The sequence below is a fragment of the Sylvia atricapilla genome, chromosome 7, assembly GCF_009819655.1.
Source record: "Sylvia atricapilla isolate bSylAtr1 chromosome 7, bSylAtr1.pri, whole genome shotgun sequence".
Taxonomy (NCBI): domain Eukaryota; kingdom Metazoa; phylum Chordata; class Aves; order Passeriformes; family Sylviidae; genus Sylvia; species Sylvia atricapilla.
Genome location: NC_089146.1, coordinates 26,289,848 through 26,316,013, shown reverse-complemented (window position 1 = coordinate 26,316,013; position 26,166 = coordinate 26,289,848). Strand labels below are relative to the sequence as shown.

The following is a 26,166-nucleotide window of genomic DNA, read 5'->3' as shown; positions in this document are numbered from 1 at the left end:
TCCGTCCGCGGCGCGGCTCCTCGGCGGGGCCCACGCCTCCCACGCGGCTCCACCACGGTGACAGCGGCCGGCGGCGTCGGCGGGCCTGGAGCGGTGGGAGCGGGAGGGGGACAATTAGTCAACGGGCACGGAGGAGGAACAGGGCGGAAAAGTACAGCAACGGTGAGGACACAAAGATTGATGCGAAAAGACAAGGAAAAGGGCTGCTCTTGGAAGGTGAATACTGAAGGGAAGAGGCATGCAAAGTACACGTGCAAAATACAGCATGATGACGCTGCCAAATAAACTCCTTTCTGCACAGCATCGTGCTCGTTTTGGTACGAGTCCGAATTGACAAGTTAAGCTCTCTCATGTATATGTTGCTTACACTTTGTACATGTAAAGCGCTTAATATTTCAAAACGCTTCACAGAGCTAAGGAAGAATCATGTGCATTTTACAGGGAGGAGAAAATAATGTGATGGAGGACAAGACCTCAAGTATACAGTGCATTTTATCTGCAGAAAACAAGTTTAAGTGGCAGCTCTAAATGTACACCTGAAATATATATAAGCAATATCAGTCTTCAAAGTGACTTGAAAGTGCAGATTCTAAAGCAAATTAAAAAAAAAAAAGGATGAGAAGAAAATAGAAATTCAGAAAAAATGTGCATTACTGTGCAGGAGCAAACAGTAGAGAAACAAATCATCCAAAATTTAGGTGACTAAGAGATGAATACTATTGAAGAAGTTGCCTGCAGCTATAACTTGCATTAACATAATTTAGCTGGAAAAGGACCACCTTACAAAAGGCCATAACACAAACTAAGACCTCACTTTCTAATTTTGCATATGAAGGCATAATGGTTTGTAAATTTTCAATTCAGAATTCCTGAAAGTCAAACCTACAGAAATGCCGTGCACAGTTATGGCCAGTCTTTGCCACAGCTGGTATAAAGCCCTCCAAAAGCTAGAAGGAGGAGCAAGGGAAAAAACACTTATCACTTTAGACAGTGTTTTGAAAAATACTATTATGCAGGAGCCCCTAGCTAGGAAACTGGACAGCTTTAGGCACAAACATCTCCAAAGCAGCAGGGATAAGCAATTAACTGAAACCAGCCAAATTTTAAAATACTTTAGAAATGGACAACGATCTGTTAACTGTTGTCTGTGCAGCACTAGGGTCCTTCACCGGTATGTTTTAGGAGATAAAACATAATAATGATAAAAGGTATAGTCACATATCAAAAAAGTGCTTGGAAAAAAGCACTCTGTAAACTACTGATGTAAGGAAATACCTAAAACAAAGGTATTTCTTCAGTTTGATGTAAAAGATTCGACTTAATGAGCCAAATCTAAACAAAGTGGAAGGATTGTTGCTGTTCACACAGAGGGGTCAGATGGCCTTCAGCTCAAATTCCACCTTCTCATGTTCCAGAACAGCCAAGCAGACAGCTGAGTTGGAAGATCACACGTGTTAAGGCAGGCAAGCAGAAAAGCATGCAGGATTCACAACAGTGGTAAATGATTAACAGTCGGGGATAGTCCTCCTTTAGAAAAGAGACAGGATTTATACAAAAGTCACCCATGTGTAAATTCAGAATTTTGGGTTTTGTGAAATACACTGAGGAAGTGACCCGTGAATACTGAGGGCTCCAATTCCCAACAGTTCATTCCTTAATTTTACTATTTCTCTCATGTATATGCTTAAGGGAAAGCTACATCTACTAGTAAAAACCCCACAAAACCTCCTTACTTATCACACAGTGAGGAAGTAAATACCACATCTTTGTCTGCTGTCCTAATTTAGCGGAAAAAAAAAAAAAAAAAAAAAAAAAAAAAAAAAGGAGCTTCTTGGGAAAAGACTCAACTTAGAAAGACATTGATCACATTTTAGGTTTCCCAGACTTGCAACTAATATTCTAGATCATTTTCAGATCCTGCAGATAAGTACAGCTTTCCTGTACTGACAATTTTACAAGAATGAATCAAAGTTTAAAAAAAAAATAAAAAAAAAATCCAGAAATCCTAAAATCCTTTGTATCTGGCAAAGTACTTTCTACAATCTGGCAAAATTGCTGTTGGCAGTTGCAGCATTAACATTTTAAATTAAAGGAAACACTGACATTAGGAAAGGATCTAAGTTGCAAGGTAGCCAATACAGGCATCTGCCAAGAAGAGTGCAAAAACCCAGGAGGTCAGGACCTTACTTCTAAACCCCTTCAATCTAACTATCTACAAAATCCACAGTCCAGAAGATTTTTGGTGTTCTCAACAATCTTTGGCAAGCTCTCTCTAAAAGAAGACTATTTTTCTGACAGAAAGCAAAGATAATTCATGCAGAAACAGGCCAATTAAAGACAGTAGCAGTTGAAAGGAGATCTTGTTAGCAGCACCCAGACACCCTTGCAGGCACAATAGCCAAGTCACAGCTTCCAGCAATAAATATGTATGTTCTGGCAATTACATCAACCTAACCCCACTTCCCATCTAGTAAAGCAGAATGTAGCTCAACTCCTGAGTCAGCTCCAAGCTGCTGTTGTCTTTTTCCTACAGCTGGATTTGCCCTTTATTACAGACAGTACTGTCTCCAGTGAGCACAGTAAAACCAGAAGACAGCTACTTCCAGTAACAATGGCTCAAAGAAACATAACACAGACACAGTAGAAGCACTGCACTCTCAATTAAAATTCATCAGTTGCCAAGAAGCTTGTTTTCTTTAGGACACACTGTTTTGGGATACATGCAGGTGTATTTTGCATTCACTCCCACTCTTCTATACAAACACTACATCCTGCAGCAGCTGGCATGTAAGCTGAGATTCCTGGACAATATTAAGACAGACAGGCTCAAGTTCTCAATCCTAAAAACAGGCATAACAAACCCAAAACTGAGTGGCTGTAGAGCCCTCTCTGCTTCAGAACCAGAACAGTGGGACTTCAGTAAGCAGCAGCAGCCTTGCAAACATGAGCAGGAACATTAGCACAAATCAGGTACCCAAGAAGTGCTGATTTGGAGCCAAGTCAAACATTTCCACCAAAGGAAATACAGGTGTCTAGCAATCATCTTGCAATTAGGCCAAAAGAATAAAAATAAAACCATATTGAGAATCCTGAAGAATAAAGATGCCACCACCTTTCACCCACCACCACGGAAGGAATCGAGCGATCAACAGGATCCCACCATAGACAAGCACAGATTTCAGATACTAGATAAATCAAGGGCAAAAGAAAGAAAAACAGCATTGATTGTATGTTCTGATTGAAATGTCAATAAAATGCAACTCAAAGCAGAATTACCATCCCCTTTATCATTCAAAATTGATAGTATTAAAAGTCTTCAAATGAATACAATTTACAAAATTAAAGTACATTTGTCACATCATTAGAAACAGCATCATTAGAAACACGTATCATCTACTTGTAAGAGATACTGAAGCAAAGCAGATTCATATGCCTAACAATGGGAGAAAGACCCTTTTTCTCTTGAGGGCTGAAACTGCTTAGGATAAGAGCTTTGGTGTCACTCCATTCCACCATGACTGCTCCTAATGAGTCTGGCAGAAGCCAGAATTTCCCTTCTTGGATAAGTCATAGGCACCAAGAAGCCAAAGAAATTAAGATGACCTGTGCACAAGTACTGGCTGGATATATGCCAGTTTTGGTTTGAAAATAGTTTTTTTAATTTAGAATTAGTTTAAGAAAAGATAAATGACATGTACATTTATCTATTTTCCAACAATTTTGAGATACATCTAATCCATAAAACAGATACTCTTGATTACATGAAATCAAAGCTCTTATCTTCAGCTTCTGTGATTTTCCTAAAGCTCCTATTCTATACCCAAGCTCATGAGAAAAGTCAGTTTGCCTATTTCAGGAAGTTCAAAAGACAATTTACAAGGATACCAGTTGACAAGGTTCTGTATTATCCTAAGGACCAAGGTAAGTCCTTGGGCTCCATGATACCAAGCAAAAGGTTACAAGCTTGTGGCAAACTAGGAGGATCCAACTCTCTCCAGGACTTGAAAAAAGCTACTCTTCCTTAATTCCTTTATGGCCCTTGAAGAAATTTTCTTTTGGTTGGCAGTGACTAAGCCTGTTGTCCTCACCTCTCCACACACAATTCATATGAAGAAATCAGCTGCATCATCCCTAACTTGATTGTCAACTTCCATTAGAGATACAAGGATGGCAGCTTATTTAAGGACAGATAAAGGAAAAGCTACTTGAATCATGCATAAGTAAGCAGAACTCATTTCCCAGCAAAGCTGAACATACCACTTCTTATCTTGCTGGCTGGCTCCTGGGCTCCTTGGGAGGTTTTCTATTTCCACTAAGACTGGTGCAGAAGGAACTGCTGTCAGGACAGGTAGGTTTGGCTTGGCATTCCAGCTCTTTGGAGACAGAATATAAACAAGTTATTACACACATACATTAATGAAGTGATGACACATTAAAGTGAACAAAACATATCAATACTTCTTAAGCACAAAGCTAAAGCAAGGCCATTTTCTTCCCTTACTTCCTTAGCACTTGGGTATATACGCCTGGTCTTTTCCAGCACTGTACACAGTTAATAGTCAACTGTAATATTCAATTACAGGTCAATCACTGGATTTCAAGAGCAAATAACAAAATCTTCAAGTCTGTTGAGACACATGAAAATTGCCTTTAGAAAGAATGAGAGTCCTTACTTGTGATCCATTAGTTTGGCTGATAATAGCATTGTTTGCAGCACTGAAAGACAAGAAGAATTCAAAAGTGGATCAGATCAACAAACTGCTTTTGCAGGCTGGCAGAACTGTAAGGGCTTTCAGAAAGAAACAGAGTCTAAGATACTTTGAAAGTATTAATCTCTTTTCACAAAATTCTTAAAAACTTCTGCTTTAGGTCAGTTGTCTCATTTTAGGTAACTATGGGTATCCAGTTTTTTTCTTTATTTCAAGCTAGAGTTTATCTGTAACTCATCTGTTTTTAACTATTCCTTTCCTAAACCACTTTGGTTTAAAAAGTCTTTGTGATTCAGCAGTAAGATGTGGCACTTCTAAAGCAAAAGTTATATAATTTTCGTTAAAACACCCAGCAAAATGTGAAATTGTCAAAAGCTCACCTACATGCTGTAGATAGTATGTTTGTTCCCTAACTAGAACCCTCATAATTTGATGTTTCACATCACAAAAGTTTATCAGAAAAATTAAAGAGTTTCTTCTGTATGCAACATCTAATGGGCTTAAAAGCAGCTATTCTAATTTATATGCACAGCAGATCAGCACAGCATTAATAATAGTTTTATGTGATTAAATATTTACTATATTTGATGAATTAAATAAGACCCATATCCCTATTCCTAATGGTTTCTGAACCTGCAAGAGAGATTTGACATTTCTAAAAGACTTAAAAGCAGTAATTATGCATTATAGATTTCATACATAGCAAAATTTTCCCCCAGACTTCTAACCTTTTAAAAAAGGTTCCCATCTCCTATGACCTCTTACTTTTCTGATTTATGGTCTAGACAACAGCTATCCAACCTGGCAAGCTGACAATTCAAATATATTTCTGTATTTACTTCAGTGACTCTTGAGAATTATTTTATTTAAAACACTCTGATGTCAACACTGAACAAGCTGTTCCTTGCCTGTTTCCCCCTTCACTCTTTCTCTATTGAGAGAATGTGGAGGCTACTCCAGAATTAACACAAGTATTAAGGAATGCCTTCTGACCAGCACACTCCCCTGTGCTGGGTTAACACAGAAGAAGGGAACAACATACATCTTTCATGATGCATTTCAATTAGCAGCACTGGAGTGTAGAGTTTCAGAAGTGGCACAGCTTGCTGTGGAGACACAACAGTGCCACACCTAAGTGCAGATCAGAGACTGCAGTCTTATCAGGAGGAGAAACTGCACATGAAGTTTCTCTTCCCACTCTCAGAATGACCTAAGCAACCTGAAACTCAGAGAAGGGCACGACAACACAGCATGACAAGAGCACTAATTAATCAAACAGTCACATTTTGCATGCAGAGGATCTTAATGACACCCAGTTTTGAAGATACTTTCCCATTGTATAGAAGAAAAAACAATACAGGAAGTCACAGTGTAGCCTTGTCCCCACACTTCTAGACTTCTGCTCTCATGCAAGAATCACCCCTGCTACTACAGACAGAAAATTTGGGTGGTATTAAGCCTGTTGTTTTGGAATGTTATTTTGGCATTCCTTACCCACCCACCATGGTGCCTAATATCTATGAATATATTTTTTTAAAAAATTTTGGTTGCAACTGATCATTGCAGTGTTCACAAGTTATTAGGGCAAAGGACAGAATCCAGAACTGAGTGATCTAAGTTTCTTCATTACCAGGCAGTTCCTTTTAACATGATTTCCTCTCTTCCCTTAAGGAAGGGTATGAAAATTATATGATTCACATACGTGAGTAATTTACATTGCAACAGTAACTATGAACCTACACATTCAGGAAGACTTTCGGTAGATTAAGACAGAACCAAAAGGCTTCCCTTTCAGTGTTGATCATGCATAAAAATAAATGCAAGTGTAATAAAGAATATAAACCTATCACCTTACTTAAAAAATATTAATTTTACAGTCTTTTCTCTGACTTTGACCTTCACTGAACAAGGCATTTCAGTCACACAGCTGGAGCAGGCAGACTTCAGGTAAAAGAGCTCCTCACACACTTTTACCTGACCTCTTTACATGGCAGCATGTGAACTACAGCTCATATCTAGCAAGAATCACAGCTAGTAATAAACAAACTCCTTTGCTAGCTAGTAAGCAAGTCATGGTTTGGTTTGAACAGCAAGTTTTACATAAAGTAAACAAACACAATACCTATGGCAAAACCATAGTTAAGAGGTCAACACAATATCCTCCTTCCGCAGACATGTGCTCAAGTAGAGGTGTCAAACATCAAAGACAGAAATTCAAATACTGGAATCCATCTTACCTTGTTTCTTCCAGTTTCGCAGTGTATGCTGCAAAAATATAAAGCATTAATTAAAATTTATTTTATAATTAGGTTATCAGTTAAATTTTAATTATATGATTAATAAAAATAGCCTAACACTGCCTAAAAGTAGTGAATCAAAAGAGCAAAAGTTGAACCAAAAGACCAACAGTTGCACACATCTCATGTATAATGAGTGAAAACCAAAATCTAAATCAGAAAATAAAATAAAAAAATCTGAAGAGCAAACTGAAGCCAGATTAAAAAGTATCTGAAGGCAAACAGGGCTGTCACACTTAACCTATGCAAGAGTCAGAAACAAAGTATCACAAAGTATCACATGGTGTCAGATCATGACAATGAAGTGCAGCTCCTAACAACAAAAAATCTCAATGACAAAAATTTTTAACTCAATTCATAAATTTAAAATACTATCATTAATATATCACTGTTTCCTGGGCCCAAGTTTTCCGTCTTCATACCAAGACCTACTGTGTTATTTTCACAGGTGTTTTACCTGCCAGGCAAGCTGGTTTGGACATGCTTTGGACACAAGCTTCTTCTGATAAATACATGAGGTCTCTTAAATAAATCAAAGAAAACCTAATTTTGAAAATTCAAGAGAAGGGCAAACAAAGACAGAATTCCTACCCAGAATTTTTAAAGGAGATTATTACCTGATTCTCACATTGGATTATACTTCTCAGAATGGAAGTGCTTTTACCTTTCATTTGCAGTGTTCGTCTTGAGTATCTCTTGCTGGGCCTTCTTTCAAAGGATGCTGATCTCCTGGCTTTATTGGTCTTTGTGGTTTGATATTCTGTTTTCCCACTAAAAATGCCATGTAAAAGTGCAAAGTAGTAAAATAAATCACTTATTTTTAATGATGGAATAGAGATAATGCTCATAAAACCATCACATTTCTATTTTAAATTCATAGCTTACTATCTCAGGTTACGTCTAATAAAACATCCCAAACTTCACACCTCAAAAAACTTTCATAAGAGAGAGAAAGAGTTTTAGAAACATTCTCTTCTTCACCCTGTTTCCTCATAACAAATGGCAGAAGCACTGTTTATCATCAACTTCATGTTTTTGTACATTAAGTTGATGGTAAATGCACACTTGCCCTTGGCATACTTCTGAGGTCCTAGTGCATGAGTTTTGGGAGAAGCTGAAAATTCTGGAAGAGCATAAAGCTTAAGTAATATTGCCCAAAGTCACAGAGAAAGCTGATAACAGGACTAAATCCCAGCACTGAGGAAAAGCAAGGAATGACAGGAGGCATGTGCCAAATGAGAGATGACACTGACCTGTATCGGAAGCGAGAGCCCAAGCGAATGAAGCCAGAGCGACTGGAGCTTTTCTGGACAGGCCCTCGGAGCCGGAAGAAGGCGTGGTGCTCCACTGCACATTTCCACAAGTGTTTGCAGGCTTTGGGATGATCCAGTCTAAAGACAAAAGTGTGCTCCTGCTCCTTTCCCTTAAAGCACACAAAGCACACTGATGACTTAGAAGGTGCTTGAATAAGTCAAAGCTCATATTCCATGCAAGCCAAATAAAATCTGGTTTTTATGATTCCTAATATATATATATAAATGTTTTAGGCAGAAAAATCAACCTTTTCAGAAGCTATAATGAACAACTGCTATATTGTCTAAAGTTAAAAAGGGCTGGAGTCCCCTCTGAATAACTATATAGGAACAACAGGAAGGTACTTGTTGATGAGGCTAACAGCTTTCACTTCCAAATCTAATCTTCTCAAATTACCAATGCTCACTTTTTAATTGTTTTAGGTGTTTGCAATTTCTTCCCCATAGGAATAATTCTGAAACCTGCTTAAGTAATTCATTCTACTAAATGTGCTATGTGGGTTTTTCTTTTCAAACTTTCTTGCACAATGCACACTATTTCCAAAGTACCTGCTCTAGTTTCACCAGACATTTTTTTTTTTTAATGGATGGCAAAAAAGTTTCTTTTACTTAAGTCCCTTCATTTCCCTCCTCCTCCCACAGGTCACAATCAAAGATTTTTCAGGCATCCACGTTAATTCTCAAAACTTAAGGAAAGGAGTATGTAAACTGTATAATCAAGGCTGATATTTAACTAAACAGATATTTATCTACCTGTTCATCATCTTCAACAACAACCAGAGTGAGTTTGTTCTTCTTGAAGTCAAGCCTTGTTATCTTTGGCCTGCCAGATGGACAGAAAGTGCAGGTTACATCTAACTTTCAGTAACTTACTGAGAAAATATCTCATATTCATGGTGTTCTTACAACCAAAACAATTTTTTTTGCTATCACAAAAGAAACAAAAGAACCAAAACCAGATTTTAGTGTACAATCATGGAGCTTACCAGAAAAACAAACCAATCTTTGTGTCTCCTTCAAAGACAAGAACTCCTGTAGGTGTTAGTCCCAGGCTGTAATCATTGCCATCTCTTGCCTAATTGGCACAAAATAAAAATTATATTAATTTTGGTGCTTGACCCTCTATCCAAATTACTAGAGTGATTCATGGAGTTTGTTTGCCCAGTGTTATAATTACACACATATCTGCTATCTTGTACAACAAAACTCTTGTGTTATGATGACCTTATGAAATGGATTTTTCTTGTTTGCAACCCTTTAAAAAGACTGACTAAAGAGGAAACTTAAAGTTTCTTGATTTGTCTGTGTAATAAAGACATCCTTATTCATTTGCTGCACTTGTGTCTCCACAGGAGATCTATACTTATTTGTAGTTCTTCAGCTGAGAGCTGACTACACCCCAGCAAATTTGAATTACTATGATTTTTTGCAAAACGACTAAATACAAGCTGTAGTACATAACTTCCACAACAATCATACATTTAACATGGAGCAGATATGCTTGGACTCAAATTATACCTTGTAGAAATCTTCTACTGAAGAGTGGAATGTTGACACAAAGCCAGATCACTTACTACATAGATTGCATGAGAACAATATTCCTTTTCTTCCCCCCTTAAAGCAGAACCAGTGTTGAAATGCAACACAAAACTAACATTATCATTTCCAAAGGTCACCATGCTGTGATTAAACATACCTTGACTATATGCATGTCTACACCATACATTTCCAGCCACTTAGCTTTGTTTAAGTAGTTAGTTTCAGCCTGTGCTGGTGTTTGCCCCCTGAAATAAAATTTTTGCTGTTAGGCAAATGCCTGAAAAAGCACAGAAAGGAAAAACTGTTATATAAGGAAAGAGGAAAAGAAATGCCTGAAAGTTTGTGAAAAATGTAAACACTGGTGACACTTTTTCACTTTAATGAAGATCAAGGTCACTATTTAAAGCTTTAAGCTGAAAATGCCACTGCAAAAATTGTGTTTCAAGATTTTATACCTCATCATTTTACTCAGACCCTTGAAAAGCTTCATTTTTCACATTATATTCTTCTACAAAATAAGTCAGAACCATATTAAAATTCTATTTCTGAACAAGGCCACAGAAGAAGTCAGCACTATCTTTTTAATAGATTCTCTTCACTGAAAAATCAAACAGCTGGGTAGCATTCACTGGAAGATCTAGTACCTGCATTCCTTCCACTTCTCAAAAACAGCTAATTCCATCTCTTCAGTCTGAGTGGGAACAAACCTGAACTCAGACACCAGCTCAGGGACATGCTCAGCAGGATCATAGTCTCCAAGTTCAGCTACAAAAGAACAACACTGTTAGGCACTCTTCTCAAATACACAGTGGATATGCTTGCATGCAGAGGGATTTCTGCACACTTTTCTAGTTTGTCTAAAATACTAAATTTCTTTTTGTGTTCCTTCTTCTCCTCCAGGTCTCCTTTAACCATTTTTGACAGAGAAACTATGGACACTGGACAAATGGTTGTGTTGTCTGCGCAAAAACTCTGTATTAATGTTTACAAAGTATTACTGACATATTCCTTAAAACACTTCCTATAAAGGGAATTTATCACCATCCTTGAAACTCATGTTTTTTCTTCCTTGCAGGGAGTTTTCAACAAGTTTTATCACAGCAGTATCTACTTAGATGACAGCTGACTAAAGTTACGATGGAATTTTGCCTTAAAGAATTCAAACAGTACCTCTTGAGACTTATAAAAAGCAAAATCAGTTGTGACACTTTTCATGAAACTATTTGTCCATTCTACAAGTCAGTTTCTGGTTTTATTGCTCTATATGGCCCTGTCCTGCTAAAATTACTCTGTCAGGGCACAATCATGAAGCTTTTTATTATTTGTTGCTTTCCTTTTCATCTAAGGACATATTAAATGCTCTCCTGGGTCTGTCAAATGGCTCGTGTCCACTGCTGCATGCTCAGAGGGGCACTAAGAGATGCTTTGTAGAAAACATAGCAGCCAAGGGGTGTGACACATCAAAAACACAACTCCATCTGCCACAAATGCTAACACGTCCAGTTGTAAAGACAGATAAATATCTAAAATGCTGAGACTGACAATTAGAAACCTTTATAAAAAAGTGTACTGATTTTCAGAGTCATTAAGCACTGGCTCCTCCAAATAATTTCAGGTTGTTTCTTAATGTTCAGCTCACAGTCAAAAAAATAGAAATAATTCTGTAACTTGGACTTTGGAAGTCTGAAGCAGGCCAATATTTGTTCTGTCTGAAAAATGAAACTACAGATGTTTACATAGAGAAAGATAGAGACATCACTGGGAAGACCTGGAGAAGCCAAATAAATGTCAGTATTCCACAGGTACAGAAATGCCACACGATATAAAACTCCATTTCTTGGATTCTGAACGCTGCAAGCACAGTAACAGTCTTCTCCCTCCTTTTTCTTTTTTTTAAATGCTGACTGAGGAAGTCTGTAGTTCTATAATAATTTACTCCCACTAAAATGCCTGCCTCTGTTGAAAGGAATGCTGTCAAAGCCAGCTTAGGTTCCAGCTGATTTAAATAAAAGTACACAGCTGTCAGACAGTAAGATTAAAGCCCTGCTACAGGCCTCATTGTAGAGAAAGGAAAGAAAAGACCATCACAAAAAGCAGTGGATATATAGCCTAATTAGATCACTTTGTTCTCCCAAAATCTTGTTTACTGCACCTGTATCTTAAGGCTCTAACAATGCTAATATTTTTAGCTGTGGAACGTATTCTAACTGCTTTCCTCCCACACAACAGAGCAGGTTAAAAAGGCAGGTGTCTTCACATTTTAATCCCAACTCTTATACCTACACACGATTTAGGATCTTTAGCACTTCCTGCATGAAAAGAAGAAAGTGTTTTGAAAAATATTTGTAAGAGAATGAATTTCAGTGACTTAGTCCTACCTCATGCAGAGTTAAGTACAACAGATTCATAAGATGAATGTTGTGTGGAGAATTTGTGTGGCTCCAACACATGGCACATCAATTGGGTTGAACAAGGCCCTATATCTATATCCTCCAATAAGGAGCCAAAAGCCTACTCTAGCAGGAATTTTTAAAACTTCAAGCCTCCCCTCTTTCTTTTGTAAGCTCCTCTGCTTGAATCCATGGGAAACTTCACATTTGTTAACATCACACCCTCATCCAAACAACACATTCTCATCTGGAATCAAAAGTTAGACAATTGATTAATAAAATCTCAGATGACTCAAGCACAGTGGTATATAGCTGAGAAAAAAAAGGGTATGTCACATCTTGTGGCTGAAGAAGGATCTGAAATACCAACAAGTGCAGTTCAACCAGGAACACTCAAGTACAAGCATGAGACGTGAAGCATTAAGATGTTCCTACAAGTAAGATGAAGTCAAAAGCTGGTATTTTAAACACAGTGCAAACAAAACCAATTTTGCACCTGATTTGGACAACAAAAAAAAAAAAAAAAACCACTTGACAGAAACTACATGATGAAAAAGAAGTGAGCTGTGTTACTACATCAAAGTGATTCAGGAAGGCTGCAGACCTTGTATCTTCTCTGAAAGTGGACAGATTTGCACATAAGCACCTGAGAAAACTTTGGGGCAAAGCTGTTATGTTCAAAACAGAACCTCCTTGTCCTGTTTCCTGAGGAACAGAGTAATTTTCTGTACATACTCTCAGCACAAGTACAATCAAAAAGATCTGCATTTCACACTGGAACACTGATGTCTGGGCCAAGTCTCTTTTATGGACATAACAAGGACAGACTTTTTAGAATAGTTAATAAGAGTCTACACAAAACTGTTTGTGCAACATCACCCTTCCCTTCTTGTACCTACTCACCTTGCATGTTATAAGCTGCCAACTGGACCGCTGTGTCAAAAGGACATTCCAGTCTGCCAAAAGAGAAATGCATTGTTAAAACCTGAACTGACACCATTAGCAGACAGTAACTGACAGTAAGAAACTGCCAATGTCTGGAATAATAAATGAAAAAGTATTGGTAGAATTTCAGAAAACTATCAGGAGATAAGCACTACATTATTTTAGCATTACTCTCCTGATATTAATGCATAGAAAAGTAGTATTTTAGAGGAAAAAAAAATTATATTACTAAGCAAAACTTATTAATTATTCAAATGTAAATATAAACTCTATGCTAAACACATTGTAATAGTTTAAATGGCTGCTTACTTTCCATTAAGAATATCCAGTTTCAGCTGCAGAACAAATAAATACCTGTAGGATTAAATAAGAAATTAGTCATTGAGTAACAGTGCTAATGTGTCAACAGGAATAAGTTAGAGCCTGACAAATAGAAATGTTTTCTACATTAACACGGGGTTTCAAGACGAAAGAAACTGCACTGTGACCTTTTAAGGCTTTATCAGTCGGGTTTGTGTGTTTTGCAGGTATTTCAAATGAAGCAAACTCAAAAGTACAAGTTGTCAAAAGCTAAACTACAGTGTTGCATGGAAAAATAAACAGGATACCCAAGTAAATATATTTTTATTCTCTTCTGATTCTACTTGAGCAAAGAACAACTTGCATCTTCCGCATTTCCTTCATTATTCATACACATACCAATCTCATAAAAGAATAGTTATTTTTAAGTCTTGCCAAAAAAAAAAAAGTTTCTACTCTGGATTGGTTAGTTAAAATCTAACCTGGAATGCTGACTGCAAAGTGACTAAAAATAAACAGCAGCCTGCAGGCTTTTCAACCTGTTTACTCTTCAGAGCCAGCCCTCCTTCACTGCCTTGCATATTTTCTACTCTTTTTGCTTAGAAATGGGGCAAATATTGAATATAAATCCCTTTGGTGTGCAATACCAATTCTTCTGATCCAATATCCCTGAAGAGCAATCCCTTTGCTACATTATGGTACACAGCTTTCCTTTAGCAAGAGAAGAGGTCTCATCAAGTATAAAACACTGGCATCTGCCATGGTATCCAGTCTGAAATCTAGCACAGATTCCCAGATGCTTTACACACAACTTCTGCTCAAACATGTGCCTATGTCTCTGCACACTTTCATACACAGACACAAAACAGGTGCAGGTGTTTTTCCTACAGGTTCCACGGAAGTCCACAAATACTTTGTCAAGCCATTTATTATCCAAAACATTTTGAACACTGCGTGGGGAATAAATTTGGTTGGTACTGACCCCAGATAAGAAAATGAACACAGGCCTCCCGTGTGTCAGTGGGTGTGACCAGTCTGTGCTTATCAGCTACATAAAGCCTCCAAACAATTCAGGCACTTCCCATGCTGTGTTACATGACCACTGGCTGAGAACATGAGCAAGCTGCACCTGTGGCAGCTGAAAAGTAGCTCCACCTGGATGTCCTTCTGTTTAAAGGTGGAACCTTGGGAAAGCCCCTGCCAATGACACCTATAACCCGCAGCAAAGCTCTGCTTCCCACGGCTTCTGCTGCTTTAAGGTGTCACACTGTCTCAAGACAGAAGGACTACTTGTTGCTCTCCTGTTCTGGGGGATTAGCTAAGCAGGCAGACTGTTTAAAAGCCCTCAGGTTTCAGGTCTGCCTTGCTAAAACCTGCACAGCAAGGTCTGACTGGCAGAACTCAAGCCAAAATAGATGAAAACGTTCCACAGCGGTAGATACAGATATAGGTCTGAATTTTGAATACAGTTGCTGGTTTTAAAGGTAGTTAAGTGTTTATTCAGGAACTTGAATGAGGAGGTAAAACATTCTTCCCAGATCAGCAGGAAAGCATTAAAAAGCAGCAGTTCCCACACTATGTTACCACACGTAAATAAGAAGCTGCATAGGGTACATATGGCTGGAAGGGGTAATGCTACTATGATCTCCCTGGTAGCACTCCAAGGGATTTGGCTAAAGTGTAGATTGAAAATCCATACAGACATAAACCTGAACAACAAACAAATGCACTTCACACCCTTAAAAATGGCTGAGGTATGAAATGTCTAAAGCTATCAAGAAAACATAACTTTGTTTACTCTCCAAAAGGGATCAGCAGCAGCAGCAGTAACAACACAAGGAAATGTTGCCTTTTACAACAGATTTATACTCCTGACAGATGGTAGGTTGTGTTCTTTTTCAAAGCACCCCGAGTAGTCTCAGCCCAACTGGAAATGCAGTTCTATGAATGGATTTGTGAAATGCTTCAATCACTGCTCACCTGATACTACAAACCTACACCTATAGTAGTGTCAACTCAGCTCAACATGGCAGTAAAATAGTACTTTCCATAAGCTTTTTGAAGACCATGCATGCAATGAAATACTAACTGAATTTCCTCTTTCCAAAGACAGCCTCTAACTTGTAATCCAGTGCTTTTCTGCCTGGAGATACGATGACGGCACACAGTTGAAACTAACAGCTTAAGAAAAATAAAGACAGAGGAATGATGTCTGCTCCTTCAGTGAAAACTGTCCATCTGTCCATCATGTACAAGCTACTCAGATCAGTTGCCAAAATTGCCTAATGAAAAATGGTGCATTAAGTAATACATAAATATTTAGATCTCTCTGTGTCACAGTACATTTATCTCCACACACAAAATAGCCACTTTACAAAAGCAAAACTACATTTACAAAAAGCCAAGTAAGGAAGCAGTTCTAAAGAATTCTCCAAGACATCGGAATTGTTTAAATAAACACCACAGAAAAGATTTCCCTAGCCTTATTTGGGTCCCCCTCTCACACACAGAATCCCTCTTACCTTGTTAGCTCTTCACGTAGATTGTTTGGCTCTGACGAGTAAAACTTTACACGAAAATGCAGACAATATGGGGGGCCAACTGCAAAGCAGAATTCATTCAAGACAGCAGTAACAGTTACTGGATGAGAAAGGTTATTTATTACACAGAATCACATCACAAAACTTGACTGAAATTGGCTGGCTATGTTCTACACAAGGTCTTAAGGCAGGAATTCCTTTATGCCAGGGAAATCCGTGAAGGACCATCAAGGTGAAAGGACACTTAAATATGCACACAAAATAGTTTTATGTGTTACAAGTCAACCCAATGGTCATATCATATTAACTTGATTCTTCCTGCCAAGAGCACATGAATCCAGGTTAATCCCTATATTTAAGGGCTCTTTCCATCACCAAGAATGCTGTGTATCTTGGCTCCACAGTTGACTAAACCTTCAAGCACTCTGTTGGTCTCTGCAACACCTTCCAAGAGCTCTGGGAAATACTGCTGAAAACTCAGGCCCTTCTATTCCTCAGAAGTTTAGACATACTTTATGGGAATTTAAGAGACCCTTCTATGGAAGAATCATCCCTTCTGGAAACCAAAGAGTTAATTCAGCAAAAGGGTGGATTAACAGTTCTTTAAAAATGTGCATCGCTCTGCTGATTCCTGCATTTGACAGGAGGAATTTTCTCCCTCTGCTTCCAAAAATTCTCTTGTATTAAAACAACACCACAAATCCCTGAAGACTTCCCACAGTGCAGAGCAAGGAAGCTGCTAAACAACATCTTACCCAAGCACACAGCACTGCAACAACCAGGCCACACCTTGCACAGCAGGTGAGGACTTGGTGGACTGGACACAGATTCAAGTATGCAGAACTGCCCCATGCATGAGGCTCCAAGACAAGCCTTCCTATAGCCAGGATAATGCTCTACAATACTAAAACATCTTCAGCTGCCTTGACTCCACTTTAACTATAATTAATGAGCCCATAACATGTTTAATTAAGAACATTAGAATAAAGTAATAAGAGCTACAGAGGGAAGATGCCATTAAATAATCAGTAGCACTATGCAGGACTTTTGTCACTTGTCACCCTCACCCCCTCACAGGACACTGCCCCCCACCACCCACTTCAACTGGCTGTACTTCCTGTATGTTAAATACAATGTCCCAAGAGAAAACGGAAAGAACACTTACTTTTAACTTGCTTTTTAATGCTTTTTGTGTTGTCCAGCCAATGCTGAAAAATAAATTAATTTCACTGAATCAATACAGAAATCTCCCAGGAAGAACAAAAAAGGAATAGTTAGTGAAGACCATCTTGGAATAACAAGTAGTTTGTTTAAACAATCTAATTCAAAACTTTCACAATTCATAGCTCTTTCTGTGCTCGCTGAAGAGCCTTTTGCTCCAAGTTTGTAATGCAAAATGACAGCTTTGAACAACAGAAACATCCTGTAGTACCTTATTTAAACCAAATCTTCAAGACAGCACTGTCTACTTAAAAGAAAAAAAATATACTAACAAACCGCTTTATTAGATTTTCATCCAGTCCAGACAAACAATTCACACATTAGTAGGTCAGCCAGTGACAATATGCCAAAGAAGCATAAATCATAGCTGAAGACTCTGGAACTCAGCCGTGTGTGATGTTTACTTGGGGCAGGAGAGACAAAATAAATATTGTTGGCTTTCAGGCATTTTCTTCAGATGACTCAAGTGCAGTAACAGCAGAGCTGCCTGTGTCCCAACATCAGAGTCAGCTCTACCTAATTCTCAAAAATCTATTCACAGGTGACATTTTAGCAACTGTCACATGGGAGGACAAGTTACTAATGCTAATTATAAGCTATATACTGGACAAGAAGCCAAAATAATGGCTTGACTTACACTGTGTACAACAGCATGTGAAAAAAGCTATACTTGGCAGATTGAAACATCTATACATACACACTGTGCTCTCTAAAATAATTGCACATAATCGCACTGCTGAAGAGTTTATACCAGAAGTTAAAGCACACATCTAGCGGGACAGATCTCTTTCCTAGTGCTGTGTATGGCCAACAGCTCCCTCCTCCAAAGGAGGTGACACCCAAACAGGAAACACAGCACCCTGACCAACATAATTGCCTTGACTCAACAGCCAGAGCCAACTACCTGCCACACCATGTCATGCATGGTTCACCATGCCCAAGGAACAACACCTCATCAGATCAATCCCAAATGTCACCTTGCAACTAATACAGATGAATTACATACTTAGCAACACTCCTTTTGTTAAACTGTGTGACATGAAGTTCACGGTAAGCCCCAGGGAGGACAGAAAAGCAACAAGGGCATGAAAAAGAACCGGTATTTTCAGGTTGCACTGCCAAGTGCAAACACATTCCTGCCTCCAGAACAGCCCTGCTTCTGCAGAGAGCTGAAGTCAGCCTGCAATACAGCTAGGCTGTGAATGATTGCTGTATTAGCTGCAGATGAGAATGCTTAAACCATCTGCTGCTGCTGCTGTGCACACAGCTGAGAATGCCCTCATTGCCTATTCAAACTAAGTAGCTACAGAGAGCTATCTGAAATGTATCTAATAAATTTTTAAAATAAAGCAGGAAGCTTAAAAAGGAATGAAGCAAATATTTACATAAATTTTGCTTACACTACCAGTGAAATGGGAGTTGAGAAATTTTTTTTCTTCAAGGAAATAATATAATCTTTTTTCCTATTCTATAAACTCACTTGCTGTAAGAAAGAGTCTACTTACTCCTTCCTCCACCAAAAAAAATATAGAAACTACACAGCTAGAGGCTTGCAGGTGATTTAGATACAGGAATGGCAAGGAGAGCCCCTTCTAGGCTCCAGGGCTGGCTGTGCCCCCGTTTCATCTCCCTCCTGTTTTCTCTCATCTCCTCCACATTCCATGGGAAGGCAACAGAGAGGCAGGCCCATGACAGGCATGGATAGCGTTTCACTCTGCTGGGCTCTGACTGCTGCTGCCCACAGGAGCTCTGCTCAATGGTGATGCTGTGCAAGGGAGAAGGGAAACAGAACTGCTTTTAAGTGAGGGCGAGAATGAAACAAAAAAAAGCAGCCCCAAAACCAACACATGAATGGACAAACACAGACGATAAGAAACTCGAGATTTGTTCCAAGTGATTAAAATGGAATTCCAGTGGACCTGGTAAAGAAGTTTACTTTTGATGAGGGTTTGCACAGCCTATTGCTGAAAATCTGAGATAAAGTTTGCTAAACAGAAGACAATACAAACAACAGACTGTTGTCAGAAAGTGTCAGAAAGTCAGAAAGTCCTTACTAAAACAGTTTGCTGCTGCAGAAATTAAAAAAAAAACACATACAAGAACCCCTCAAATCCTGACCCAGCAACATTTCAAGAAGTTTGGGCAAATAAGGTTTGTTAAATAACATTTTGAGGCTAAAACTGGTCTCTTCCTGAATAGCTTCTTGAAAGCAACTATCCTTTCACTTCACTAATTGTTTCACAGAACACAGAAATCACATGAAAGCAACTATTCTTTCACTTCACTAATTGTTTCAAGAATAATTTTAAATAAGCTACTACTTGAATACTAAAATCCAAAATGTCAGGGAGATTTTCTGTTTTCTGGGTTTCCCCCACTCCTCAGAAAATCTTTAACACCCAACTAGTGATCACTTCAGCAGCAGCAAAGAATAAAAAAAAAAACCCCAATCCTTCAGTCCTTCACAACAATCTACTGTAAACTTATTTGTAGTTAAAGGAAGTGTGCGATTTCTAAAACTTTTGTATAACTATGTGTCGCTAGTTTGTATCAGTAAAAGTAACTAGCAAGTACAGCAATATTCTTAGATTTAAACTGGGTAGCAGAAAGTTTATCTCCTTCATAGCCAGTGGACAATTCTGTGTACAGAAAGGGACTGGATTCTTACACTGTTTATTTAACAGGCCTCCTGAATAATCTTGGACAAGTTACTTGATTAGTCTCTGTTCTTTGTTTCCAGCTGCAGATTGGGTTTCTGCTAGAACTTGCCAGCTCCTTTTGCAGGAATGGTTTCTATCGCAACAGTTCTTCATTTCTTAAAGCAATTAATTATCTCTGGCTGTTGCATTCAGCTCTTCTGACAAAACACAACCTTTTCTGCTTCATTATATGTAGTTCATCATTAAGGTCCAGTTTAAACAGACCGTTATCTCTACTCTGCCGCTTTTCACTCACACAGAGTTAAGAAAAGGAAGCAAACCAAGTCTGAAATCCCCTGTACCTGGTAGATTGTGCAGTATCAAATATTCAATCATATGCTCTCTGGACTGGCAGTAATAATTTGCTAGACAAAATCAAAGCATGAGCCACTGCTGTGGCAGAAAAGATTAACTCTTATTAACCCATTTCAAGATCAAATGGCTTTATTTGCTAGCAGATCAGGAAGAGAAAAAAAATATAGATAAAACCACTTAAAACTAACCCACTGTGAACTCTTATGAGGTCCTAGAGACAGCAAAATACATCAGAAGCCACATGGCAGAAACTGAGTTAGGATACCTTAACCATACAGACTATTGTTTTTCTGAAGCAAAAAGATAAATGCAATAGAGTCTTTCACTATCAATATTCAGCATCCTGGACTGCACATACTGAGCACAGCTAACATGATTTTGAGAAATATAGAAGGGTGTGCAATAGGCTGTTTTCACATTTCTGTTGGTATGCATGGTTCTGAATGCCATCCATCTGTTAGTGTAATGGTCTTTTTCTCCTTAGTGTTAAATGTCTCTCCTCTGCAAGGGAGAGAGACTTTCACTCCTGGCAACGACAGACCAGCAGCAGCTAATCCCACCGGCCATGAAGTTTGCTTCAGATGCCGCACACCAACGATTTTCTCTTTGGAGTACATTCTCTGCAATTACATGCTAAACGTAAAACTCAATCACAATAATTTTGGAAAGAATCTATTGGGTTTTAAGTGCTTTGGGATGGAACACTGTGTCCAAAGCTATCAGCTTCTTTCAAAGATTCAAGTTCATGGATTTTTTTTTGCCTTTAACACAAAGCTGCAACAATTAAGAGATCACCTTCAAACTGTTCTGGACACACACCTTCACAGAAATAAAGGAATATAAGCCACTGACTCCATTTTTGTATGCTAACCTTGATCTATTCAGATATTTAGCTTGTCTGTGCTTCCACTTCACCATACTAAACATTAAATAATCCTGAAGTGGCCTTGAAACACAAAAAAAAACCAATTAGGTTATATATCTAACAAGTAAGACTGACACATGCAGCAGGAAAACACAGATCTCACTCTACTGGGGGATGTTGGGTTAAGTGAATACAAGTTTAAGTTCCAGGGATGCAGGACAAAGAAAAAAACATTCCTTGCCTAAAGGCTCTCTTAACTTGCAGCCACCCTCTGTGACAGGATTAAATACTTGACTATAAGAAGTATCTATATAAAACTGCATAGCCCACAAGTGAAAGAACTGTGGTTACATCTGATAATGCTCTCCTTCTGATGTGAAAACCTCTTAAATTTTTAGAAACACACAGTAAAACACCAACAAACTTAGGTTTGGAAGAACCATCTACTCAAACTGATACGTACAGTAATCCACAAAAGGCAGTTCCCTTATAGCATTTTTGTCAATATTAGGATTTAACTTTTAGACTGTTGCTTAAAAAAGAGCATTACTCACTGCCACTTGTGCTGAATCCATGAACCTTAATCCAAAGTAGTCGCTTTCTATAAGGTCCAGATGATACATGATTTGTTCAAACAGGAGCTGGCCTTTGGCTTTTTTCTGAAAAGATAACAGGATTTAGTACACAGCAGATAGATTTGTTGTAGCATCTCTCTTTTTCTCTGCACACATTATATTCTAATTTCAAAAATTTAATTTCTGAAAATATAATGTGGACAGCTTTCTTTCCCCGCCCCATAATTTTTGATGGCTGTTTTTCTCAAAGGCAAATGTACAAGAAACACTTAGAATATCCATAAAGAACTCACGTAACTCCTTTTTTTTTTTTTTTTTTTGGAATTGCCAACACTGACTTGCCCAACAGTGTTAAAATGTCATTTTATCATTTTTTCTTTTAGGCTTTCCTTACTCACTGACATTCAATAGAACTGGAAAAACAGCCAGTACAATTGCAATAACCAATGTACTGGAAAACTTTATGAGCCAAGTACAGCAAATTGCTTATGAATTTACTACTGTTTGGTATCTAGGCCAGTTTAGAAGCAGGTAGCAAGGCCTATTGAATTAGGAGATAGCATTCCATTAGCAAGTGCTTTTAACAACTGCTAGGAAACAGTCTGGAGCAAGTAACTTGAATAAACAGCACTTAGATATCACATATACAAAACTAAGTTCACAAAACTAACTTCTAGGTGCAAAAAGCCAGCTCATATACTCATACATCATTTATGAAAAAAACAGCTCTGGCCCCAAGGAAACATCACTTTTACAGCGATGATCTAAAAAATTAAACAGTTGTTTTTAAAGAGAAGGCACATAAATAGCACTGAGCAGTTTTTACACAACATATTTTTCATGCTAAGAGCGCCTTTATAACAATAAACGGAAATAATAGCTTCAGAGTTATTATACCTAAGATGCTTAAACGTAATAAAATAAAATAAAAATAAAGTTATCAATACATAAATAAATTATTGCATGAAAGTAAAGGTCAAAGTGTTAAAAAGAATTAAATGCAAAGAAATGCAGACATTATGCTTACTCTGCCAGCAGCTTAAGGGTTTCTCTATTTCTGTAAGGCGCCCATCTCGCAATCTTTTACCTCAATATTTATACATTCACAACAAAGAAATGGGATAAATTTCTAACCATACATTTAGTAAGCTAGTAATTAGCAGATTTAGTACCCGTCTCAAAATTCTGGGCCAGACAAAGTTTTATTTTCAGAAATAATCTGGTTTAATCAGTAAGTAATATCTAAGTCAGTAAAATTGCATGCTGTAATTTTTGCCACCTTCCTCTACCCTGATCTTCAAGTATTTCATATTCAACTTTGCAATCACCATCATTGGTTTACTTGATGTATCAATTAAATCAAACACAACACAACACAGTTCAAAGAAAAAAAATTCAGAAAAAGTTTGTAAACTGAGCCTGTCTAAGCAAATTCCCACAGTTACTTCTTTCCAGGTTCTGGGGAGAATAGCAGGAATGGAAGGCATCTGGGCCAGCAGGCAACTTCAGTAATACACAGCATCTATGAAATGTTGTATAATGCAAATACCAAATGCCAATCTCATCAAATTCATTCAAAGTGTTTTCTATTGGTCTCAGGAAAACAGTATTTCTCAGGCAATAAGAGATTTATTAAACACCAGCTCAAACAGAAAACTTAAGGCTAACCATCAATACATACAAACCCACATTCTTCTTTCAATAACTGAGTCTGTAACCCCAGTCTTGAAAGACCTGTTGATATTTTTTCTCAACAGAGGATATCTTCTACTTAAAACATTAATATAATAATACAAGCCAAATCAATTCAGCACCTGCAGCAGCAAATCTAGAAAAACATTCTACGTTGCATGAAGCTTTCAGTAACTTGTCTAAAACTAGTGGAAGATCTCCCTTTATGGAGCAGAACATTTGAGATCCTTCTCAATTCCTCTGCAAGGTCATGTTTAAAAAGTGCAATTAACCAGTTATCTCAGCCAAATTCCCTGCGGGTGACAGAAGCACTTTGACTCCAGCCTGGAATACTACACATGCTACCTCAGACTACCCACGAGCAAAACTTCACTTTCTGCAGTGTCAAACTAGTTCCACAGTGTGTTTGCCATTTCGGAAATCTCAGCAGAGGACTCGAAAATTAACTGGACACAGAATGGAATGAGTAATGTGGGATAAAGTCCCTGAAGAAGCACTGCAGCATCTGTGGAAAGATCTGCAGGACTTCTGGTTGTTTTCTGACTTAAATCACCAGGGCTGTCAACATGGAATTAATTATATACTACTTTGCATATGACTTAAATCATCAGCAGCTGTATTTGGTGCAAGTCAGCAGAAGTGTCACACATGTTTTACTTACTAAAGTCTTTCCTCCTTAAACAAATGGCAGCCAAAAATATTAATGCTTTGTAACCAGTCAACTTTTATGAATCAAAATTAATTTCTTTGTATTTAATAAAACTGCAATCTCAAGAGTTTTCAAAGAGCAAATATACACTTTTATTCCATTTGTTTGTGAAAAATTTCCCTAACTTTCTAATGGCAACATTGGTGCTAATAACATCAAGATTGTGGGTTCAATCCCCGTATGGGCCATTGAGAGTTAGACTCGATGATACTTGTGGGTTCCTTTCAACTCAGAATATTCTGTGATAGTGACAATTTTATCCTGCTGCTGTCCCATGCTTTTATACCCCCTCTCCTTTCTTTTCCTTACAGCAGAGCTCAGGTTACACTCAAAGGACAAATATTTTCAAACTGTTTAATGGTTACTGATGAACTATTAACAACTCCACTCACAAGCAGTCCAAGTGAGTGCCTGGTCCTCCCTTCAGGGCACAAATTAAACTTCTCATGGGTTTGCAGTTCAGTAAAACCCGACTGCTTCATTTACAGAGTTTGCTACTCTCTAGGAAACAACACCAAACATCTAACAGCAGGAGACTCAACAACAGAAAAACGTAAATAAGATATACTATATATATAGGGCAGGACCTCTCCTGGTTTTGCCACACTGGATAAAAGCAACTTCTGATCGCTGCGGCATGAATCACAGGGCCCCCGCCCCCCTCCCCCCCTTTCCCCAATGAAAGGGATGCTCCCAGCTAATGACATCTCCTGCTGCTCTTAATAACTGCAATTGCTGCCTGAGTAGGTGTTACAAAGGCTGGGCTTAGCCCCGGTAGCTCAGCAACAAGGCTGGGTGTTCACCTCGGCGTGCTGGTTTGTCTCTCCACTGCCGGGGTAAGGCGATCCCGAGACATTCTCCTCGGCTCAGGCATCTCAGTCATTGCCTAAAACCTGAAAGGCAGCATTTATACCCTCTTCTCATGGTCTCCGAGTATGGGCTATTTCATGGACACGCATCCATGAGGATAAGTCAGGCAGGTGCTCCAAACCTGCCTGATGTCAAAGCCACCTTCAGCACTAGAGCAGCCAGCACAGACCAGCACCGGAGAAGCAACACAAGCTCACAAGAACTGGAGAAGAGTTTGTGCTGGGTGAGCACCACCTGAATGGCTCACGGAAAATTTTTAATCACGGCTCCATTTTTTCCAAAACTTGAAAAAAAAAAACAACCCCAAGACCAAAACATCCATGTAATAAATTTACTAATTAAAATACTGATCAGGGAATAATTTCTCCTGTTAATTTATTTCTTTATGACGAAATGGAGGGCTTTATACAAGATGAACTTTGAAAAAAATAGATGTATAAGCATTGCCTTCATGGGACTTACTATTCCTTGCGTCTTTGCAGCTGCACTTTTTGTTCAGACTCCAAATGACCATGCTCATATTTTTTATTAACAACAACTAACAGTAGCTATGGTCTTCAATAGGTACCAAGTGGCACAAATGTCCCTTCCTGGCTTTTGTCAGCTCCTCAGGAGGGTTACCGTTCATACACACACGAGCTTTCTTACAAATATACCATTTATACACACACAGAGAGAGAAAGAATGGATCCCTATTCAGGATTTACAGCTACCCAGTTGCTAGGATGTCACCTATGCATGTTTGCACACCACAGCAGCATGGAAGCAGCAGATGAGCCTGTCCATTTTTTTAATGAAGTAAATCCTCTTCCCTGAAACCACATGTTTCAAATAACTAAGACATGAGAAACTCCAACAGTGAGCTTTAAAGGAAGAAGATTTAATCTCAATATCATGCAAATGGTGTCTATAGTTAACACCATTAAGGTTTGCTAGAGAATTGGAGGGTTAAAACCCCCTATCTTTACAAAGGCAGTGTTAGAAGTACACATTATTTGCATCACCCTGATCTTCTTAAGGCTTTAAGTACTGACCTACAAATGGAGCTGCTCCTCTCCTCAAGCTCCAAGCATCACTCCTACCAATAACTTTTCCAAACTCTCCAGTCAATTTTCTCGTTCATCTAAAGATGCCACTAGCAGCAAAACACTAGTTCTGCTTCTCTCTCTGGTCTGTCCTCAGTTTTT

At 38.4% G+C, this 26,166-nt stretch overlaps 1 protein-coding gene across 6 annotated transcripts in view; it reads right to left on the bottom strand.

Moving 5' to 3' along the window:
• Positions 1-26,166, bottom strand: part of EPB41L5 (erythrocyte membrane protein band 4.1 like 5) — a 51,530-nt gene that overhangs the window by 18,214 nt on the left and 7,150 nt on the right. For all 6 annotated transcript variants that reach the window (XM_066323049.1, XM_066323045.1, XM_066323046.1 and 3 more), the window contains 14 exons: positions 21,688-21,792; positions 17,199-17,241; positions 16,016-16,094; positions 13,503-13,547; positions 13,152-13,204; positions 10,503-10,623; positions 10,016-10,103; positions 9,306-9,394; positions 9,073-9,142; positions 8,260-8,429; positions 7,671-7,777; positions 6,947-6,974; positions 4,674-4,716; positions 4,258-4,373 (listed from right to left, as the gene is read on the bottom strand). In XM_066323049.1, the coding sequence (XP_066179146.1) occupies positions 4,258-4,373; positions 4,674-4,716; positions 6,947-6,974; positions 7,671-7,777; positions 8,260-8,429; positions 9,073-9,142; positions 9,306-9,394; positions 10,016-10,103; positions 10,503-10,623; positions 13,152-13,204; positions 13,503-13,547; positions 16,016-16,094; positions 17,199-17,241; positions 21,688-21,792 (1,157 nt within the window). The remainder of the gene's footprint in view (positions 1-4,257; positions 4,374-4,673; positions 4,717-6,946; positions 6,975-7,670; positions 7,778-8,259; positions 8,430-9,072; positions 9,143-9,305; positions 9,395-10,015; positions 10,104-10,502; positions 10,624-13,151; positions 13,205-13,502; positions 13,548-16,015; positions 16,095-17,198; positions 17,242-21,687; positions 21,793-26,166) is intronic.